Source organism: Schistocerca americana, chromosome 7 (genome assembly GCF_021461395.2).
Source record: "Schistocerca americana isolate TAMUIC-IGC-003095 chromosome 7, iqSchAmer2.1, whole genome shotgun sequence".
NCBI classification, from domain to species: Eukaryota; Metazoa; Arthropoda; class Insecta; order Orthoptera; family Acrididae; genus Schistocerca; species Schistocerca americana.
This window is the reverse complement of record NC_060125.1, coordinates 575,113,429-575,133,445: the sequence shown is the minus strand read 5'-3', so window position 1 is coordinate 575,133,445 and position 20,017 is coordinate 575,113,429. Positions and strand designations below refer to the sequence as shown.

At 42.7% G+C, this 20,017-nt stretch overlaps 1 protein-coding gene across 1 annotated transcript in view; it reads right to left on the bottom strand.

The window, feature by feature from the left end:
• The window catches only part of LOC124623100 (zwei Ig domain protein zig-8-like), a 235,041-nt gene that overhangs the window by 112,249 nt on the left and 102,775 nt on the right, over nt 1-20,017 (bottom strand). The window contains exon 2 of the mRNA XM_047148891.1: nt 15,664-15,839. Within this exon, the coding sequence (XP_047004847.1) occupies nt 15,664-15,839 (176 nt within the window). The remainder of the gene's footprint in view (nt 1-15,663; nt 15,840-20,017) is intronic.

Below are 20,017 nucleotides of genomic sequence, written 5' to 3'. Positions count from 1 at the left end.
GGATCAGTTTGTCATTTGATTTGTTTGCGAAATTTTGTAGTTTTTCTTTGCACTTATCAACGAAATGGGACTCGGTTATTTGTCAGGGTAATTGTCAGACATGGTCTTCTCTTACGTTGTGGAAATGGAAGCAGCCGTCGAGCCTGTCTGCTGTACGTAAAAGAAGTCTCAAGTGTCCAGAACGCAGTGTACCTTATGCGCAATTATTCGACAATCTTTTCTAATAACTGGCAGTTTCTGGCTCCATGGCACCAACAGCAGTACACCTCGCACCATTACTATGCCTATTACGGAGATGCGACTATTCCAACGAGTGGACGAATACCCTGGACCTGGCGTATATGTAGCTTCAGCATCTGTCGGCCTTAGCCATCCTCCAGCCTCTCCAGTCCTGCAGGAACAGTTCCTGTACCCACATCATGTTCAGCGTGTCCGAGCCTTTCAGCAACAAGATGAGGCAGCCAGAATGTAACTGCTGTAAAGATGTGGTGCAGATCCCTTTTTGACAACAAATATACCGCTCACACACGAGACTACTTTCATGATAGAGGGGATTGTCAATATCCGTAACTGAAGGGCATCCACTAATGGACATCAGATTTTAGTTAAATAAGCGAGGCGTCAGCGCCTACCTACAATTAATGTACAAGCAGTGATTTCTGCTAATAAACTATCGTATAGGTTGACGGGCACAAGGTACCGAGTAGTTGTAATTAAACTGACGGTGATCCGAGTGCTGAAGTGTGAGTTGTATAAGTCGCAGGCCGGTGAAACATCGTAGGTATTTTCATTAATCTGTTCACTTACACAGAAATCTTAGAAAAAAATAGTTCAGCACTCTGCCCCTAGGTGAAAATATGGCTCTGCAAGCAGTCAGAATGTTAAATGTTGGCTGTGCTGACGTCAGTATCTTGTTTGTCGATTCAGGGCACGTGATGATTTCTTTTTTGAAATGAGTGTTAGTGTAAAAATTGATTTTTTCGTGTGAAACCCAATGCCTATGGAGAAGAAGGACGACAGCAAGATCAGCGCTGCATTGTGGACATATAGCTGACAGATAAAGTTGCACAGAGATTTTAATAAATGAGCTAAAGACTATGATCAAGAAGTTTGAAGAAACAGGTGAATTTGGGTGGTGTAGCCGAGAGAGGGAGGCGGCCCATTCCTAAGGCACTTGTTGATGAAACTGGTGTAGCTACAGCCTACCAAGCAGCACATGGTTCAAATTCCGGAGGTAGTGGACGAGCTGCGTCCTAGGAATTGTCTCTCCTCCTCGCCAACAGTTCATAAGATTTTTGATCACATTTTACACTGGTATCCGTACAAGATTCTTTGAAAGAACATAACTATGTCCCCCGGCTGCTGTGGCCGAGCGGTTCTAGGCGCTTCAGTCCGGAACCGCGCTGCTGCTTCGGACGTAGGTTCGAATCCTGCCTCGGGCATGGATGTGTATGATGTCCTTACTTTAGTTAGGTTCAAGTAGTTCTAAGTCTAGGGGACTGATGACCTCAGATGTTAAGCCCCATAGTGCTCAGAGCCATTTGAGCCATAACTGTCCACACTACTACAATTTTGGCAAGATGAGACGACACCAATAGTCACTTGCCAGGTGAAAGCATCTGTTCGTGAAACCTTCAGTAATGACCATATGATTTCTAGACCATTTCAAAATGTGTGACTCTCCAGATCATCCGACATACATACATGTGACTTCTGGTTGAGAGGATAACTGAAAGATAGTCTCTATCAGAGATGTATCCGAACTCCTCCTCGTACCAGGGATAGCATATGACGACATATCGTTCTGATTACACTGGATGTGTCAAGAGCAACCGTTGAACATACATTGTTACGGATGCAACATCGTATTTTGTCGGTAAACCATATTCAACGCATTTTGTAACCCGTGACCTTATCCTAATAAACGTGCCAGAACCACCGTTATCAAGTGTGTGACCGTTCCTCCACTTTTCCGACACCCACAGTACATTCTGATAGCTTGTAGCGCCATATTTTCAACTGTTGAATATGACACTATTGGTTTTTTTTCAGATTACGAGTGCACCGATTAATGAACATACCTACAATGTCTCAGCGTCCTGCGATGCGTACAGCATTTGTAATACCGTCAATTTAATTATAACCAATTGTAGTTTCACTAACTGTTGAACGAGTAGCCTGTCCCGCTTGAAGTACCATTCCAACAAGTGCAGCAGATGTGGTTTGTGTGTGATAGAAGAGCAGCCAGTGACTCCGAAAAATCCAAGGACACCTCAGGCAGGCATTTAATGGACAGTGGATTAGTCGATGATGTCCAGTGTGTTGATCGGTTTGTTCTCCCGATCTTGATTGTTGGGACACCGAAATATATTGTGTATGCACTCCCTATTAATGACGTACAAACACTACAGAAGCGTGTCGTCAATGCCTGCCAGCGTATCCGTAACCAACCTAGAGTTTTTTCAGAGAGTGCGTAATTCCATAAGATGTCGGACAGAATCAAATGGACACTTACTGAATACACCACTTTATCCAAGACACACAAGAACATATCGTATGTATTAGCAAGCAGATTACATTAGAAACTTTGCTGTTTCTCATCACAGAGGAATGTGTTCTCATGGGTTTACTGCATTCTGCAGGCCGTCTGTAATAGCAAAGAGCTTGGAGTAGAAGAGATGTTTTTCACAGTAGCAGAATTGAACAAGTGGTCACGGCTCTACAAATTTTGCTTTTCGAAGAACGTTTGTACTCGACATTTTTGTCTTCTTTTGGTCCATACTACCGCCTACCAGAATATGAAATAGCTTTTTTTAACACTTTATCTGCATTTGTGAGACTTCAAGACTGAACCACGAAGTTCAACCCTAGTGATTGTTGCAGTTTCTACTGCTACTTTAAAAACTTGCTTACTTCAGTTCTTGTTCTACTAGTGGCATCAGCGAAACGATGTGACTCGACTAACTAGTTAATACATACGATCAGGATTGACAGCGTGCTGTAATTATATCGATAATGTTATCTATTTGATAAAAGTACGCAACAGTGACCCAGAATAGTACTACCTCTGCGACGTTCTCCGAATTCTTTGTCGTAAAATATTATCTAGTAGTAGAAAGATGACTGACAGTACAAGTATCAATTAAATCTATTATAATCAAAATCATATATAAATATACAAATTAAATTTTCGTTCGATTTCTGTGTAGTAAAAAGTCATCCTTCACTTCTTTACTGTCAACTGGAGGCTCCACGTTCCACGAAACCTCTCTGGTGATGTAAGCGTCGCTTTTTGACATTTTTACTTCACAGAAATCGAAACGAAAATTTAGAACAACACACTACGACTTATTGGTCATTAACTTCCTAAATTATCCTTAGAGCATAAAATGCAATACTGCGGCCGCATGTGATTGAAGTGACTACATTATACTTAAATTTTAATAGACATTTCCAAGAACGTACTCTTAATAACAGTTCCAAGTGATATTATCGGTAAACATTGGTGAACACGGAACAGGAAAATTTTTGACGAAAGTGTGTAGTATGTTGGCCTACACGTATATTTAGTGCCAGACTGTGATATTGAAATATACCTTACCGTGGATCTCTCAATAATCGAGATAAAAATCTCCTTCCAATATTCGGATGCCCTTTACATAAACCAGCGGTGCAATGAAGGACATTGCTGATATGCAGAGCTAAATGGTGACATCAGTTTATATAACAGCTTTTCACTTAACAACAGGAGAAAATAAATTGAAACAATTGTAATGAGAAACGTGACTGGAATTAAAATGAGAAAAAGAAACACAAAGTTACAGAACATCAATAAATTATCGTTTCATTACCTTGTTGTTGTGGAGGAGACTGAATGAGAACAATATTTAATCTAACAATGAATGCGTCCTGACTACGGAGAACGGTTCTTCGGGATTATTCACTGTGCCTGTCACAAATATTTCAGGTAAGGTAAGGGGAGAGAAAATGAGTATTGCAAGAGAGATATGACTACCATTATTTCGCCAGACAACTCGTCGCCTGCGTCCTATCACCAGTTTATTCAGCACTTTACTTCCTGTCATGTAAATTGCAGCTGATGTGCGCATCACATCGCTGTCACATAAATGACTCGAAATTCCCGTAGAGCTGAAATGCGGTGCCTGTCTTTTTAATGCAGAAGTTGGCAAAATAGAGGAAGTTGTTAGTAGCGTCTGGAGGACGTCAAGTTTCAATTGCCTGATGCTCGTATCGTTCGAGCTTATAGGGCTCGGCGACTTTGAAGCATCCCCTTGAGCCATCGTAAAATTTCTGAGTTAGTCTTCTCTAAAAGCTATTACAAAGTTTCTTTCGAGCGTCACACTCCTCGTTAAAGCATCCGTAAGTGCGACGCACATCGCAGCGAAATTCCAAAATAAGTTCCACTTCCCATCACATAAAACAAATTCTGTGTGTTTCAGGTAAGTACGTCATCTGTTTTAGCAGATGATCGTAAATGGCATGGGCAGTTAAAACAAAATAGCACCATTCATAAAGTACTGATTCAAATACAGGTCTGTTTCGGTGTTTCATTTTTCAGCCACCAAATTAAAGGCCATAGCGACCACAGAGGCCAAGCAATAGTTATAAATAATCGGTGTACCAGCACGGTCGTAGCTGTCGCTGCGAGTAGTAAGTGACAGGTAATAAGTTGTAAGATTAAACACACAACAACTGTAGAAGGAAGACAGCATGGACGAAAATGAGTCAATGACTCACATGGCACCGACTGACAAGTAGTCATGTCCTTTAGACATGGCTGGTATGAGGGCGAGACGCAACCTAAATATCAAAACTGTTTCTGGACAGGAAACCCTTTATCTGAAAAGAAGTTTGTGTCGTTTCTTACGAAAGTGTGTCGCAAGTTACAGATTTAAGGATGAACGTGTCGATTTATTAAATCATGTTGCGTCTTAATGGTGAGCAGAGATCTGAAGTGCAACAAGAGTACACTTGTTTATTGAAGGCTAAGTAATGTTAACAGAAATAGCAGGATTACGTGGCCAACATCTCAGAACAAAAATTGTTCAAACGGGAAATGGACCTGTTTTATACGTATCCTCTTTCTTAAGGATATGGTCTGCACTCAGTTGGAATGAAGAGACCCATTTACGACTACATTGAGAGAACTATTCGCTACAACAATTACAAGAGGAAGAACGAAGGCTTGAAAAGTGGACTCAAGTTCAGTACAAAATTCTTTTAAATCCACATTCGGCTGTCCAACTAAGGAATTCTAAGGATTACCAGATTCTCTCGCAGGAAATGCCGTATTGACTGCTTAGTCATGACTGGTTAGAGGTAACTGTGCTGTGAATTCGAGTAGTGTTGTAATCATTAACGAGAACGCATGAGATAGTGGAAAACGAGTTGCAGCCCGGTCAGATGCTATGTTGATTATAACATTGAGGATTTTCTCTGTGGACTGAACATACTACTGCCGTGAACCAGGTGAGGAAAGGTTTGACAAATCACCGCCCGTGCACCAACAGCTGGAAACAGTGAGAAGATTGATAAATTCCTAGTCTGGAACCGCGCGACCGCTACGGTCGCAGGTTCGAATCGTGCCTCGGGCATGGATGTGTGTGATGTCCTTAGGTTAGTTAGGTTTAAGTTGTTCTAAGTTCTAGGGGACTGCTGACCTCAGAAGTTAAGTCCTACAGTGCTCAGAGCCATTTGAACCAATTTTTTTCGACTGTTGGTAATCTGACTGCAAAATGGAAACACGAAAGATTAACTACAGCTAAACCAAGATCAGCAGACATCGTGTGTAGACGAATAGGGACTTCAACGCAGTCCGCGGTCCCCGTTTCCAGAGAAACCGACGTACCTCAGAGCACTGTGATGAAATTTTACACTGAGGACCATATTTTCGTGCATACAAAGTGAGTGGTGCAGGCTTTTCAACCAGATGATAGGCCCTAACGTGCTGAGTTTCTTATCAACGTTGAAGAACGATTCGATGCCAACGATGGCCATGCCAATGAAGTATGCCTTTCTGATGAAGCGACTTTCCATATTTCCACTAAAGTAAACAGGTACAGTAATCAGATATGGGAATTTTAAAACCCACGCACCGTGATACAGCAGATACGGGTCAGCAAGAAAGAAGTGTGACTGAATTTACAACACAATTTCTTTACATCAACCCAGCTATACGACAGTAATTTGCTGTAAGTGTTGGAACATTTCGTCGTACCTCAGCTAAAGGAGTTTTAACCACGGGTAGTGTTTGAACAAGGTGGTGAACTCCACACTGGGGTCTATTTCTTCTCCAGTTCTTGGATGAAACCTTCCTGGACTGATATATCCGTAGAGAAGGACGACCAAGTTCACCAGACAGAGCTCTCTTGACTTTTTATTGGGGGAGGGGGGTGTTCACGTTGAGGACATAGTGTTCAGTTCGCCAATTCCAAATGTGGAAGCTCTTGAAGTACAAATACGAGAGTCTGTAGACTGTCAGTAAGGGGAAGAGTTGTTGATAAGGATATGGAGAGAAACTGAGTATCACCCATACGTCCTACGGGCAACAAACGGAGCACATGTGGAAGTGTAGCCATAAATCGATGAAGGAAAGACTACATGCTCACTCTGGATATCCACTCGAATTGTGCATTTGAGTATCTACTGGTGTTACCTCGAACTTACGCAAGAAAATATGCATGAGTGGTAATTACAGCAAGCAAAGCAGTGACGAATCCAAGTCGACGTGGCTCCTATGTGGTGTGGATTAAGTAATGTCAGAGTACGAACATGTAGATTAATTTATAAGGAAACAGTGTTAGTTCACACGACTCGTGGTGGGTTATAAAAGTATAATTCGAATAATTTATGCATATGTAATGATGCTCATATATAAAGACAGATGGAATTAATACCCTGGGGAACGATAAGATTATTTGATAATGGGTGTTTAACTACGGTTCTAGAGTATATAAGAAAACAGAAAATGGAAATGGTCAGAGCTCATCCTAAGAGGAATATACATCTTACGCACTACATAGTATTCGATAGTATTCGGCATTGGAACAGTGGCAGGGCCTGAGGACTGCCAAGTGATTGGTTGTTCCGTTCTGGAGACTCCTTTTATGATTATGAGGGAAACCACGCAATAGGAAAAGGGTGGCAGATGTATCATTGAGTTTTCCTTTTTGGGAAAGTTTTCCTTTTTCCAGTATGAGGTCCACCACCGATGGATTGTGCAGGGCAGAGTGCATCCTGGCAGTAACTGTTAGGAGTCACGTTACTGTGCGATCTGTGAGACGTGAGGTATTTATGCTAACGTGGGGATGGCTGACGGCTACACGTGATCATTTGCACTCTTACAAAATGAGGGTAACGACCGTGGATGCAAGACTTATTTCGGCATTATTGGGTCTTGCAAATGTTGCAACGTATTGTTCAAGTATGTTGATCAAGAGTAGCCATTACATTACTTCGGCCTACCCCAGTTATTACAGAGGTGAAGAATATGGAGGAGTGCCTTAGCACCACGTCATAGTCAGCACTTCATCAATCAAGGCAATCCACAGACCAGTTATTCTACAGCAGTGTGTAGAAGAGCCAGATGATATTAGTTCGGTAGGTGTTCAAGATGTGTGTTGATCCAAGACACCAACAGTCAAAATTAACAGACGTACATCGTTCAATAGCAACATTAATTACACGCATGAAACAATGAGTTCAGGAACTGTTCTTAGATTAATGAATAAGTTTATGTTCCAATATTCATCCCTTCAGATTTGGGGACCGTACGTAGCAACTAGTAAACTTTTTTACGTGTGTAATGTCCCGAACGTGAATCAGTATTGGTCCTTACCTGGTGTTATGCGCTGTCACTACACTTTAGTGGAAAATAACATCCATGAGAATGATAGTATGAAATAAGAAGTGAAGCTCGTAACATTGTTTCGCAACAACATTCTAGTGCGTCCAGTAAACGATTCGGACGAAGTAGGATCACCTAGTTAATTTTAATGCAGCAACAACCGCTGTTAATGATGTTAAGAGTGTGCAGGTTACGAAAAACTGGTCTTAAAAGACTTTTACTGTTTATTTAGTTCAACTCTAAAGTTATAAGTTTTGAAATACATTTTTTAGAGAATGCTGCAGCTATTTTTGTAAATTACACTACTCCAGGAAGTACTGGAACCAGCCATAAGAGTCTGAGAAATGATTTTATGGTAGTTTCGTACTCGGGCCCATTGTAAGACGGTAGCCTTTATTTGTTTGGATGTGATACATTTGGGCACTAAAATATAACGAAGTTTTCGTGATTGCATGTTTTATTAGTGGTTTTACATTTGTTTCACAAATTACAGCTAAGCTTGTAATTATGTTATTTGCAAACCGTTTTACATCGTATATAAGCTCTATAAGTTACACATACTTCATGAATAGCTCTCCTTTACGAATTATAAGAGAGAAGTTTGATTCTCTTTTACGATCCATGCCGATCCATGACCTAAACTAATTACAAGTCGGCAGATACATTTGCTTACGCTAGCCTCTAATTTCAAATGCTAAAGAACATAATATGTGTGCAATACAAGAACAACTACAATCAAGAAGTAAAATGTCCCTCCAAAATTTCATACAACTCTATAATTTTCAAGTGACAGAAATATTAATTATTTGGAACAGAAAATTTTTTCATTGGCCATTACACTAATAATTAAATGTGTAGCCTCAGAACTATCTGCACTTCGAAGAAGCAAATTTGTAGTAGCACCGAAGTATGTCTTATCTGTACACAAATTATTTTCTTTGGCACATTAAATCAGCAGGCGATGTAAATAACTGGATCCACCATCTCGTATTTTGTTTAGTTCTTGGATCAGCTTGGGTAGGACAAAAAGTTTAAACCGCTTTCTTATAACATGTAAAAGATGTTTTTCGTGAGTTAAGTACAATTTTCAGACAAGTTTGTTTGCGTGGGCATCCTCCGAGCAAGCTCATAAATATTTGTTTCATAAATAAAATATCGTTTTATTGCTGCAGCTGTAATTTATTTCTCACAGACGCTTTTCACCATCTTTTATTTTTTAGGAATCTTCGGTGTGACTGTTTTTTGGCATCTGCGTTTCCCCTCATATGGTCCAGTGGTCGCACCAGCACTTGATTTCCGACAAGTAAGCATATTTTTACATTGCTAACTTTATCTTTCACACTTTTCACCGTGTGTACTCTTACTTTTGTGGTGCACTATTTCTCTCTTGCCACTAGTTAGAGGTATTTGTTCGAACAATGTGCATTTAAAGACGTAAATATTCTGAGTTCATGATGTCTTTCCTCCAAATAACATTGTTTGCATAATCACCAAAACTTTGTTACATTTTTATGGCAGAACTGTTAAACCTTTAGTAAACTAAGTAATCTCAAAAACATTGTTATACACTGAAGAGCGAAAGAAACTGGTACAACTGCCCCCGTGACCACGCAGAAGTGCCGCAACACGACGCGGCATGGACTCGGCTAGTGTCTCAAGTTACTGTCGAGGGAGCTGACACCATGACTCCTGCAGGCTTGTCCCTATATCCATAAGACTACCAGGGGTGAAGATTCCTTCTGAACAGTACATAGCAAGGCATCCCAGATATGCTCAGTAATGTTCATGTGAAGGAAGTGTGGTGACCAGCGGAAATGTTTAAACTCAGAAGAGTGTTCCTGGTGCCACACTGTAGCAATTCTGGACGTGTGGGGTGTCGCATTGTCCTACTGGAATTGCTCACATCTGTCGGAAAGTACAATGGACATGAATGGATACCCCACACCCTTGCAGTCCCCTGCTGACATGCAGGGTCCAAGGATTCATGAGAGTGTCACCATACCCCTACACATCAATCCGTTCGATACAATCTGAAACGAGACTCGTCCGACCAGACAACATGCTTCCAGACATAATCAGTCCATTGTCGGTGTTGACGGGCCCAGAGGAGCCATAAAGCTTTGTGTCGTGCAGTCATCGAGGGGCCAAGACTGGGCCTTTGGCTCTGAAAGCCGGAATCGATGACGCGTCGTTAAATAGTCCGCACGCTGACGTTTGTTGATATGTCAACACTGAAATCTGCACAATTTGGGGTTGCTCCTCTGTCAAGTTGAACGATTCTCTTCAGTCATCGTTCGTCCCGTTTTTGCAGAAACTTTTACCGGCTGCAGCGATATCGGAGATATAATGCTTTACCGGATTACTGATATTCACGGTACACTGTTTTAACGGATTCCTGATATTCAAGATACACTCGTGAAATGGTCGCACGGGAAAATCCGCTATTCTTCGCAACCTCGGTGATGCTGTGTCACATCGCCCATGCGCCGACTATAACACCTCGTTCAATCTCACTTAAATCTTGTTAACCTACCACAGCAGCAGTAACCGATGTAAGAACTGCATCAGATACTTGTTGTCTCATACAGGGTGTTACAAAAGGTACGGCTAAACTTTCAGGAAACATTCCTCACACACAAAGAAAGAAATTATGTTATGTGGATGTGCGTCCGGAAACGCTTACTTTCCATGTTAGAGCTCATTTTATTACTTCTCTTCAAATCACATTTATCATGGAATGGAAACACACAGCAACAGAACGTACCAGCGTGACGTCAAACACTTTGTTACAGGAAATGTTCAAAATGTCCTCCGTTAGCGTGGATACATGCATCCACCCTCCGTCGCAGAGAACCCCTGATCCGCTTATGCAGCCCTGGAGAATGGCGTATTGCATCACAGCCGTCCACAATACGAGCACGGAGATTCTCTACATCTGGTACCACGGTTGCGCAGACAAGAGCTTTCAAATGCCCCCATCAATGAAAGTCAAGAGGGTTGAGGTCAGGAGAGGATGGAGGCCATGGAATTGCTCCGCCTCTACCAATCCATCGGTCACCGAATCTGTTGTTGAGAAGCGTACGAACACTTCGACTGAAATGTGCAGGAGCTCCATCGTGCATGAACCACATGTTGTGTCGTACTTGTAAAGGCACATGTTCTAGCAGCACAGGTAGAGTATCCCGTATGATAACGTGCTCCATTGAGCGTAGGTGGAAGAACATGGGGCCCGATCAAGACATCACCAACAATGCCTGCCCAAACGTTCACAGAAAATCTGTGTTGATGACGTGACTGCACAATTGCGTGCGGATTCTCGTCAGTCCACACATGTTGATTGTGAAAATTTACAATTTATCACGTTGGAATGAAGCCTCATCCGCAAAGAGAACATTTGCACTGAAATGAGGATTGATACATTGTTGGATGAACCATTCGCACAAGTGTACCCGTGGAGGCCAATCAGCTGTTGATAGTGCCTGCACACGCTGTACATTCTACGGAAACAACTGGTTCTCCCGCCACACTTTCCATACAGTGACGTGGCCAACGTTACCTTGGACAGCAGCAACTTCTCTGACGCTGGCATTAGCGTTATCGTGAATTGCACGAAGAATTGCCTCGTCCACTGCAGGTGTCCTCGTCGTTCTAGGTCTTCCCCAGTCGCGAGTCACAGGCTGGAATGTTCCGTGCTCATTAAGACGCCGATCAATTGTTCCAACGTCTTCCTGTCGGGACACCTTCGTCTGGAAATCTGTCTCGATACAAACGTACTGCGCCACGGCTATTGAACCGTGCTAATCCATACATCAAATGGGCATCTGCCACCTCCGTATTTGTAAACATTGCACTGACTGCAAAACCACGTTCGTGATGAACACTAATCTGTTGATGCTACGTACTGATGTGCTTGATGCTAGTACTGTAGAGCAATGTGTCGCATGTCAACACAAGCACCAAAGTCAGCATTACCTTCCTTCAATCGGGCCAAATGGCGGTGAATCGAGGAAGTACAGTACATACTGACGAAACTAAAATGAGCTCTAACATGGAAATTAAGCATTTCCAGACGCATGTCCACATAGCATATTTTCTTTATTTGTGTGTGAGGAATGTTTCCTTTTTGTAATACGCTGTATAGACGTTGCGGAGCGCAGCGCCGTATTGTGTCTGTTTACATATCTCTATATTTGAATACACATGCCTATGCCAGTTTCTTTGACGCTTCAGTGTATTTTAGGACACAAATGTACAACTTTCCAATTAACTAACACTAGCATCTGACGATGAGCTCAGGCCCGAAACTTGCAACGGTACGATAAAATCATTTCTGAACAAATCTGTGGCTGGTTGCAGTATTCCCTGAAGTGTAACTTACTATAGAAAGGGAATTAGTGCCGAGGACACGCCGCTTTTCTGGCGACACTATAAGCCGCTATCTTAAGACGATCATAGATCACTGGCATTGGCGACCGAAGACTTCCTGCATAAGAAGTCAGCCTCATTCTGCCAACGGCCTTGTCAAAGAGGGCGGAGGAGCGGATAGAGGTTCAGGGCACTCTCTTGTACTAGGGGCGGGAAATTGCCCCTAAAGGCGGAATAATCAGCAATGATTGTCGACATGAGGATGCAGAAGGCAATGGAAACCACTGCATTAAAGACAAATAACGTGTATCCACAGGACATGTGGCCTGTAATTGAAGAAGTGTCATGATGATCTCTTCATTGGCAAAAGATTCCGGAATAGTCTCCCATTCGGATCTCCGGGAGGGGAATGCCAAGGGGGAGGTTCCCATAAGAAAAAGATCGAATAATCAACGAAAGGATAACGTTCTACGAGTCGGGGCGTGGAATGTCAGAAGCTTGAACGTAGTAGGGAAACTATAAAATCTGAAAAGGGAAATGCAAAGGCTCAATCTAGATACAGTAGGGGTCAGTGAAGCGAAGTGGAAGGAACACAAGGATTTCTGGTCAGATGAGTATCGGGTAATATCAACAGCAGCAGAAAATGATATAACAGGTGTAGGATTCGTTATGGATAGGAAGGTAGGGCAGAGGGTGTGTTACTGTGAACAGTTTAGTGACTGGGTTGTTCTAATCAGAATCGACAGCAGACCAACACCGACAACGATAGTTCCGGTATACATGCCGACGTCGCAAGCTGAAGATGAATAGATGGAGAAAGTGTATGAGGATATTGAAAGGGTTATGCAGTATGTAAAGGGGGACGAAAATCTAATAGTCATGGGCGACTGGAATGCAGTTGTAGGGGAAGGAGTAGAAGAAAAGGGTACAGGTGAATATGGGCTTGGGACAAGGAATGAAAGAGCAGAAAGACTAATTGAGTTCTGTAACAAGTTTCAGCTAGTAATAGCGAATACCCTGTTCACGAATCACAAGAGGAGGAGGTATACTTGGAAAAGGCCGGCAGATACGGGAAGATTTCAATTAGATTACATCATGGTCAGACAGAGATTCCGAAATCAGATACTGGATTGTAAGGCGTACCCAGGAGCAGATATAGACTCAGACCACAATACAGTAGTGATGAGGAGTAGGCTGATGTTCAAGACATTAGTCAGGAAGAATCAATACGCAAAGAAGTGGAATACGAAAGTACTAAAAAATGACGAGATACGTTTGAAGTTCTCTAACGCTATAGATACAGCAATAAGGAATAGCGCAGTAGGCAGTACAGTTGAAGAGGAATGGACATCTCTAAAAAGGGCCATCACAGAAGTTGGGAAGGAAAACATAGGTACAAAGAAGGTAGCTGCGAAGAAACCATGGGTAACAGAAGAAATACTTCAGTTGATTGATGAAAGGAGGAAGTACAAACATGTTCCGGGAAAATCAGGAATACAGAAATACAAGTCGTTGAGGAATGAAATAAATAGGAAGTGCAGGGAAGCTAAGACGAAATGGCTGCAGGAAAAATGTGAAGACATCGAAAAAGATACGATTGTCGGAAGGACAGACTCAGCATACAGGAAAGTCAAAACAACCTTTGGTGACATTAAAAGCAACGGTGGTAACATGAAGAGTGCAACGGGAATTCCACTGTTAAATGCAGAGGAGAGAGCAGATAGGTGGAAAGAATACATTGAAAGCCTCTATGAGGGTGAAGATTTGTCTGATGTGATAGAAGAAGAAACAGGAGTCGATTTAGAAGAGATAGGGGATCGAGTATTAGAATCGGAATTTAAAAGAGCTTTGGAGGACTTACGGTCAAATAAGGCAGAAGGGATAGATAACATTCCATCAGAATTTCTAAAATCATTGGGGGAAGTGGCAACAAAACGACTATTCACGTTGGTGTGTAGAATATATGAGTCTGGCGACATACCATCTGACTTTCGGAAAAGCATCATCCACACAATTCCGAAGACGGCAAGAGCTGACAAGTGCGAGAATTATCGCACAATCAGCTTAACAGCTCATGCATCGAAGCTGCTTACGAGAATAATATACAGAACAATGGAAAAGAAAATTGAGAATGCACTAGGTGACGATCAGTTTGGATTTAGGAAAAGTAAAGGGACGAGAGAGGCAGTTCTGACGTTACGGCTAATAATGGAAGCAAGGCTAAAGAAAAATCAAGACACTTTCATAGGATTTGCCGAGCTGGAAAAAGCGTTCGACAATATAAAATGGTGCAAGCTGTACGGGATTCTGAAAAAAGTAGGGGTAAGCTATAGGGAGAGACGGGTCATATACAATATGTACAACAACCAACAGGGAATAATAAGAGTGGACGATCAAGGACGAAGTTCTCGTATTAAGAAGGGTGTAAGACAAGGCTGTAGCCTTTCGCCCCTACTCTTCAATCTGTACATCGAGGAAGCAATGATGGAAATAAAAGAAAGGTTCAGGAGTGGAATTAAAATATAAGGTGAAAGGATATCAATGATACGATTTGCTGATGACATTGCTATCCTGAGTGAAAGTGAAGAAGAATTAAATGATCTGCTGAACCGAATGAACAGTCTTATGAGTACACAGTATGGTTTGAGAGTAAATCGGAGAAAGACGAAGGTAATGAGAAGTAGTAGAAATGAGAACAGCGAGAAACTTAACATCAGGATTGATGGTCACGAAGTCAATGAAGTTAAGGAATTCTGCTACCTAGGCAGTAAAATAACCAATGACGAACGTAGCAAGGAGGACATCAAAAGCAGACTGGCTATGGCAAAAAAGGCATTTCTGGCCAAGAGAAGTCTACTAATATGAAATACCGGCCTTAATTTGAGGAAGACATTTCTGAGGATGTACGTCTGGAGTACAGCATTGTATGGTAGTGAATCATGGACTGTGGGAAAACCGGAACAGAAGGGAATCGAAGCATTTGAGATGTGGTGCTATAGACGAATGTTGAAAATTAGGTGGACTGATAAGGTAAGGAATGAGGAAGTTCTACGCAGAATCGGAGAGGAAAGGAATATGTGGAAAACACTGATAAGGAGACGGGACAGGATGATAGGACATCTGCTAAGACATGAGGGAATGACTTCCATGGTACTAGAGGGAGCTGTAGAGGGCAGAAACTGTAGAGGAAGACAGAAATTGGAATACGTCAACCAAATAATTGAGGACGTAGGTTGCAAGTGCTACTCTGAGATGAAGAGGATAGCACAGGAAAGGTATTCGTGGCGGGCCGCATCAAACCAGTCAGTAGACTGATGACCAAAAAAAAAAAATCTCTGTATCTGACGAACTGGAGAGAAGGAGACAGGATCGCCACACGCAGCACTGTGCGCGCGGCAGCTGCTGCTTCTAGGGCTGAGCGCCCGACCCACCGTCTTGTCGCGCAGCATGGCGACGCGGCAGTCGAGCAGCGCGGTCCCGCCCAGTGGCACGGCCACGGCGCGGGGGCCCAGCGCGGCGCCGCCGTCCTCCAGCTCGAAGCGCGGCCCCCAATGGTGCTCGTGGTGGTGGCGCGAGCCGTGGTGCCGCACCGGCGGCTCCCACCCACCTGCAACACGAGGCCCAACAGCCGGTCTTCACTGCACCGTAGGCCACTGCTCTCAGCGCATCTCTCTCATAGACTCACTACAGACACTTTCTGCCACATTACATATTTTACTTGTCACTAACTGTGCTCGGCGACACAGTGCTCTGGCGTGGACTGGTTCAATGGAAAAGAAAGAAAAGAGCACACACTCGTGACATATATGAGATTAGGAAATGCGTTCTAATCTCCTCCTCCCCCTGTCTCTCTCCATATCCTCTTCCCCCTTACTTTTTCTGTCTCATCCTCCTACCCCTGTCCATCACCTCGCTCTCCACCCACCTCCTCTCTCTCTCTCTCTCTCTCTCTCTCTCTCTCTCTCTCTCTCTTCGTCTCCTCACGACCCATCTCTCTCTGTCTCTCTCTATATAGCACCTCCTCTCCCCTTTCTATGTCCAGTTTCTCCACCCCTTTCCCTCTCCATTTCGTCCTATCCCCTCTCTGTTCATCTCCATCTTTCCGATTTCTACATTAGTTTCCTCCCATCCTTCTAACCATCTCCTCTTGCCCCCTCTTTATATCCTTCGGACACGTTTATTGTAATTGCAACTTCAGATTATGTAGCATATATGAGGGTTGCCCAGAAAGTAATGCACCACATCCTTTCCTCCTCCAAACACAATGTTACAAATGCGAAACATTACATATATTTTATTTGAAGTCTCCTGAGTGAACACGCCAAATTTCGCTATTCCCGACAGATAGCGTCGGTGCATGAAGTAATAGGGAGATCACGGATTTGGTGCAATTTTCATATTAATTCGATATGCAAATTAATTAAACTGATCAACTAATCACCCCGCCCCCGCCCACCCCTGCCCACAACTACCCTCCCCCCTCCACCCAACCACACACAGATAACGTCTCGTGTTCTTTTCAGCCAGCTTGTGGGCCCCAGCCCCTTCCACTCCCCCTCCCCTCCCTCACCTCTCCCTCAGCCCCTACCTACCCAACCACCCTATTGGCAGAAATTTTGGATTTGGCAGCAACTTCGAATTTTGGTTGGAATTTCGAAATTTGGTGAGAATTTCTCTGTCTCAGAGATGTGCTGACGTCTCAACCCACCCCCAGGAACTGGTGGGATATTAAAATGGGTGGTGGCTTTTCCAGGACTCAAACAATGATTTTCCTTGGCGGAAGGTCCTAGTGCACCCCCTAACACAATGAAACCACCACAGACGCTTGGAATTGACGGGAAATCAAAAGTGGTGGTGCCCATTCTGGGACTCAAACCATGATTCTACTGGGTGGAAAGCCCTAATGCCCTCTCCTCCCTCCATCCCCCCCCCCCCCACCCCTGCCCAACACATGGAAACTGTCCAGATGCCGGAGAGGAAAGTTAAGTTAATGTACCTTATTTATTTTGGTCGTGAAACTGAAGTAAAGATCGGCGATAATTACATAATTAATCATAAAAACCAGACCTAATTGTACAACTATATGCGTAGCTCTACCCCAAGATTGAGACCCAGCGGTACTAGGTGCTTCAGTCCGGAACCACGCTGCTGCTACTGTCGCAGGTTCGAATCCTGTCTCGGGCATGGATGTGTGTGATGTCCTTAGGTTAGTTAGGTTTAACTAGTTCTCAGTCTAGGGGACTGATGACCTCAGATCTTAAGTCCCATAGTGTTCAGAGCCATCTGAAGCGTTTTTTCAAAACCCACCTGTAGCGCAGGGAACCGATGCCATTACATAATACCACAACTTATGGAAAAAATACTTCACAGATTTAATTACACTTTGAGATTGTTATGAAAAAAAAACACCACTTCTAAGGCACGGGTCATAATCCAGCACATGTTATAGGGAAAATCGTCGTCCTAAAAGACTGCAAAGGGGGTGGTAGTTGAACGAGAATTCTCCTTGATAAGCGTCCACAAACTGCACGAAAATGGCCGCAGTTGGCTTTCCACCATCTTACCGCCTCCTGAACGTGACGCTCCTGTGCCAAAACAAATAGCTTGTATAGTCAATTAAATGATAAGAAATAAAAGGATGGTCGCCTCAAGTGAAGCTTGTTTATCTAAAATATAACGACAGAGTCTCCACACACCACCCCTGGGATAGCGAGCAACTGTGTCCGGCAACCACCCCATCAGACACGCCCCCATCCCTCTCGCCTGCAGCAGCAAGCCGTTCAACGATGTAGAACAAGTGTCTTTGAAGTCAACGCATCTATAATCAAGCATCTGTTAAAAAAGGATAAACACAATTTCGACGATGATAAATATTCTATTTCCACGAAAATAAGATTTGTCCATTTACCTTTAGTTTTATGAGCAAAATCGGTATAGCTGTTATGATACAATCTGCGTCTCATTATTTTGCGACATTCAGCAAAGTTTACCGCCACCCATTACAGATGATCAGTAGAGACATTTTCATCCTGTGTAAAATCAGGATAAATCTTCGACTTTTTTCCTGCGAAAACTACCAATCACCGCAGAATGTCCTCGTTATTTCGAAACCGTTATCAGAGTAACGAAAAAGCGATAATTTAAACGCTAAGGCCGCGCGGGATTAGCAGAGCGGTCTTTGGCGCTGCAGTCATGGACTGCGCGGCTGGTCCTGGTGGAGGTTCGGGTCCTCCCTCGGGCACGGGTGTGTGTGTTTGTTCAGTGGATAATTTAGGTTAAGTAGTATGTAAGCTTAGGGACAGATAACCTTAGCAGTTAAGTCCCGTAAGATTTCACACGCATTTGAACATTTTGAACATTAGCATCACACAACAATACTGGAAGAATATAGTCTGGTTATTTGCGTGTTGGGAGCTGCATTTCTCTTCACCGTCACCGCCACCTCTCTGATAGGTATCAAATCATTTTTGGCCGCTGCCCAAAACAATTTGTAAAATTTTTTGTGGGGAGCATGGGGGCTATATAAGTAGGCTGTTTAGGTTTTTATGTTGGTAACGACATGTAGCGAGCTGTATGAAAATCATTGACTGTGCTGTGTACAGTCAGTGGCTGATTTGCTCTGTTGGAATATTCGCTATTGTAGCGTTGGGCAGTTGGATGTGATCAGAGCGTAGCATTGCGCAGTTGCAGGTGGGCCGCCAGCAGTGGAGGATGTGGGGTGAGAGATGGCAGAGTTTTGAGAGTTGACGTTCTGGACGTGTGTCCGCCAGAAAAAGGAAGTTTGTGAATAAGGATGTCATAAATTGATAGATATGTATACATGATGAGTTTTGAACATTAAAGTAAATACACTGTTTGTTCTTTATCAAAATCTCTCATTTGCTAACTCTGCCTATCAGTAGTTAGTGCTTTCAGTAGTTAGAATCCTTTATTTAGCTGGCAGTATTGACACTCGCTGTATTGCAGTAGTTTGAGTGACGAAGATTTTTGTGAGGTAAGTGATTCATGAAAGTTATAGGTTATTGTTAGTCAGGGCCATTCTTTTTTAGGGATTATTGAAACTGTGCGTACTAGGAAGAGTAAAAGTTTACACCAAATTTCACATGGAAAACCGTTTATTGAAAGATAATCTGCTTTTTAACTTAGTCTTTGCCATAAAATTTTTCACTTCACACGACTAGTACGCTTTGTCACATTTAGAAACTGTTAACATGCAACTATGTGCTGAAGTTAACTATTCAGTCTAGAACCTAGGGAACTTATTTAGACATGAATTACGAATGTATTGTTATAGTGAACAGACGACACAGTGTTATTGTGTGTGTACATTCTTGTTTGTTAGTTGCACGATGACGAAACGACTATAAGGCTCACATTCTTAGAACATATACCGGTACTGCTAATGAGATTTTAATGCAACACTTTGGTTTACTTGAAAATACATTTTGGATTTAAAGTGTTTTCTGAGAGATACCAGATGACACAGTGGTTAATTTATTTGACAGCTACACGATTATATCACGACGCTACTAATGTGTGATACAATTTACATTGTTGCTTTTGCGGTGTATCTGTTTTACATTTGCACAGTTTTTCTGAATTCTTCTGGAAAGTAAAACATGTTTTAGTAGTAAATTTTGTGGTACAGATACAATGAGACAGCCTTTTTCGTAGCACAACAATACATGCAGTATATTACTTTCTTGATCACGGTATTGTACGTAATAACTACGATATCTATACGCATAGCATTTCACTTTTGTTTATTATGAGGTAAGTACATTA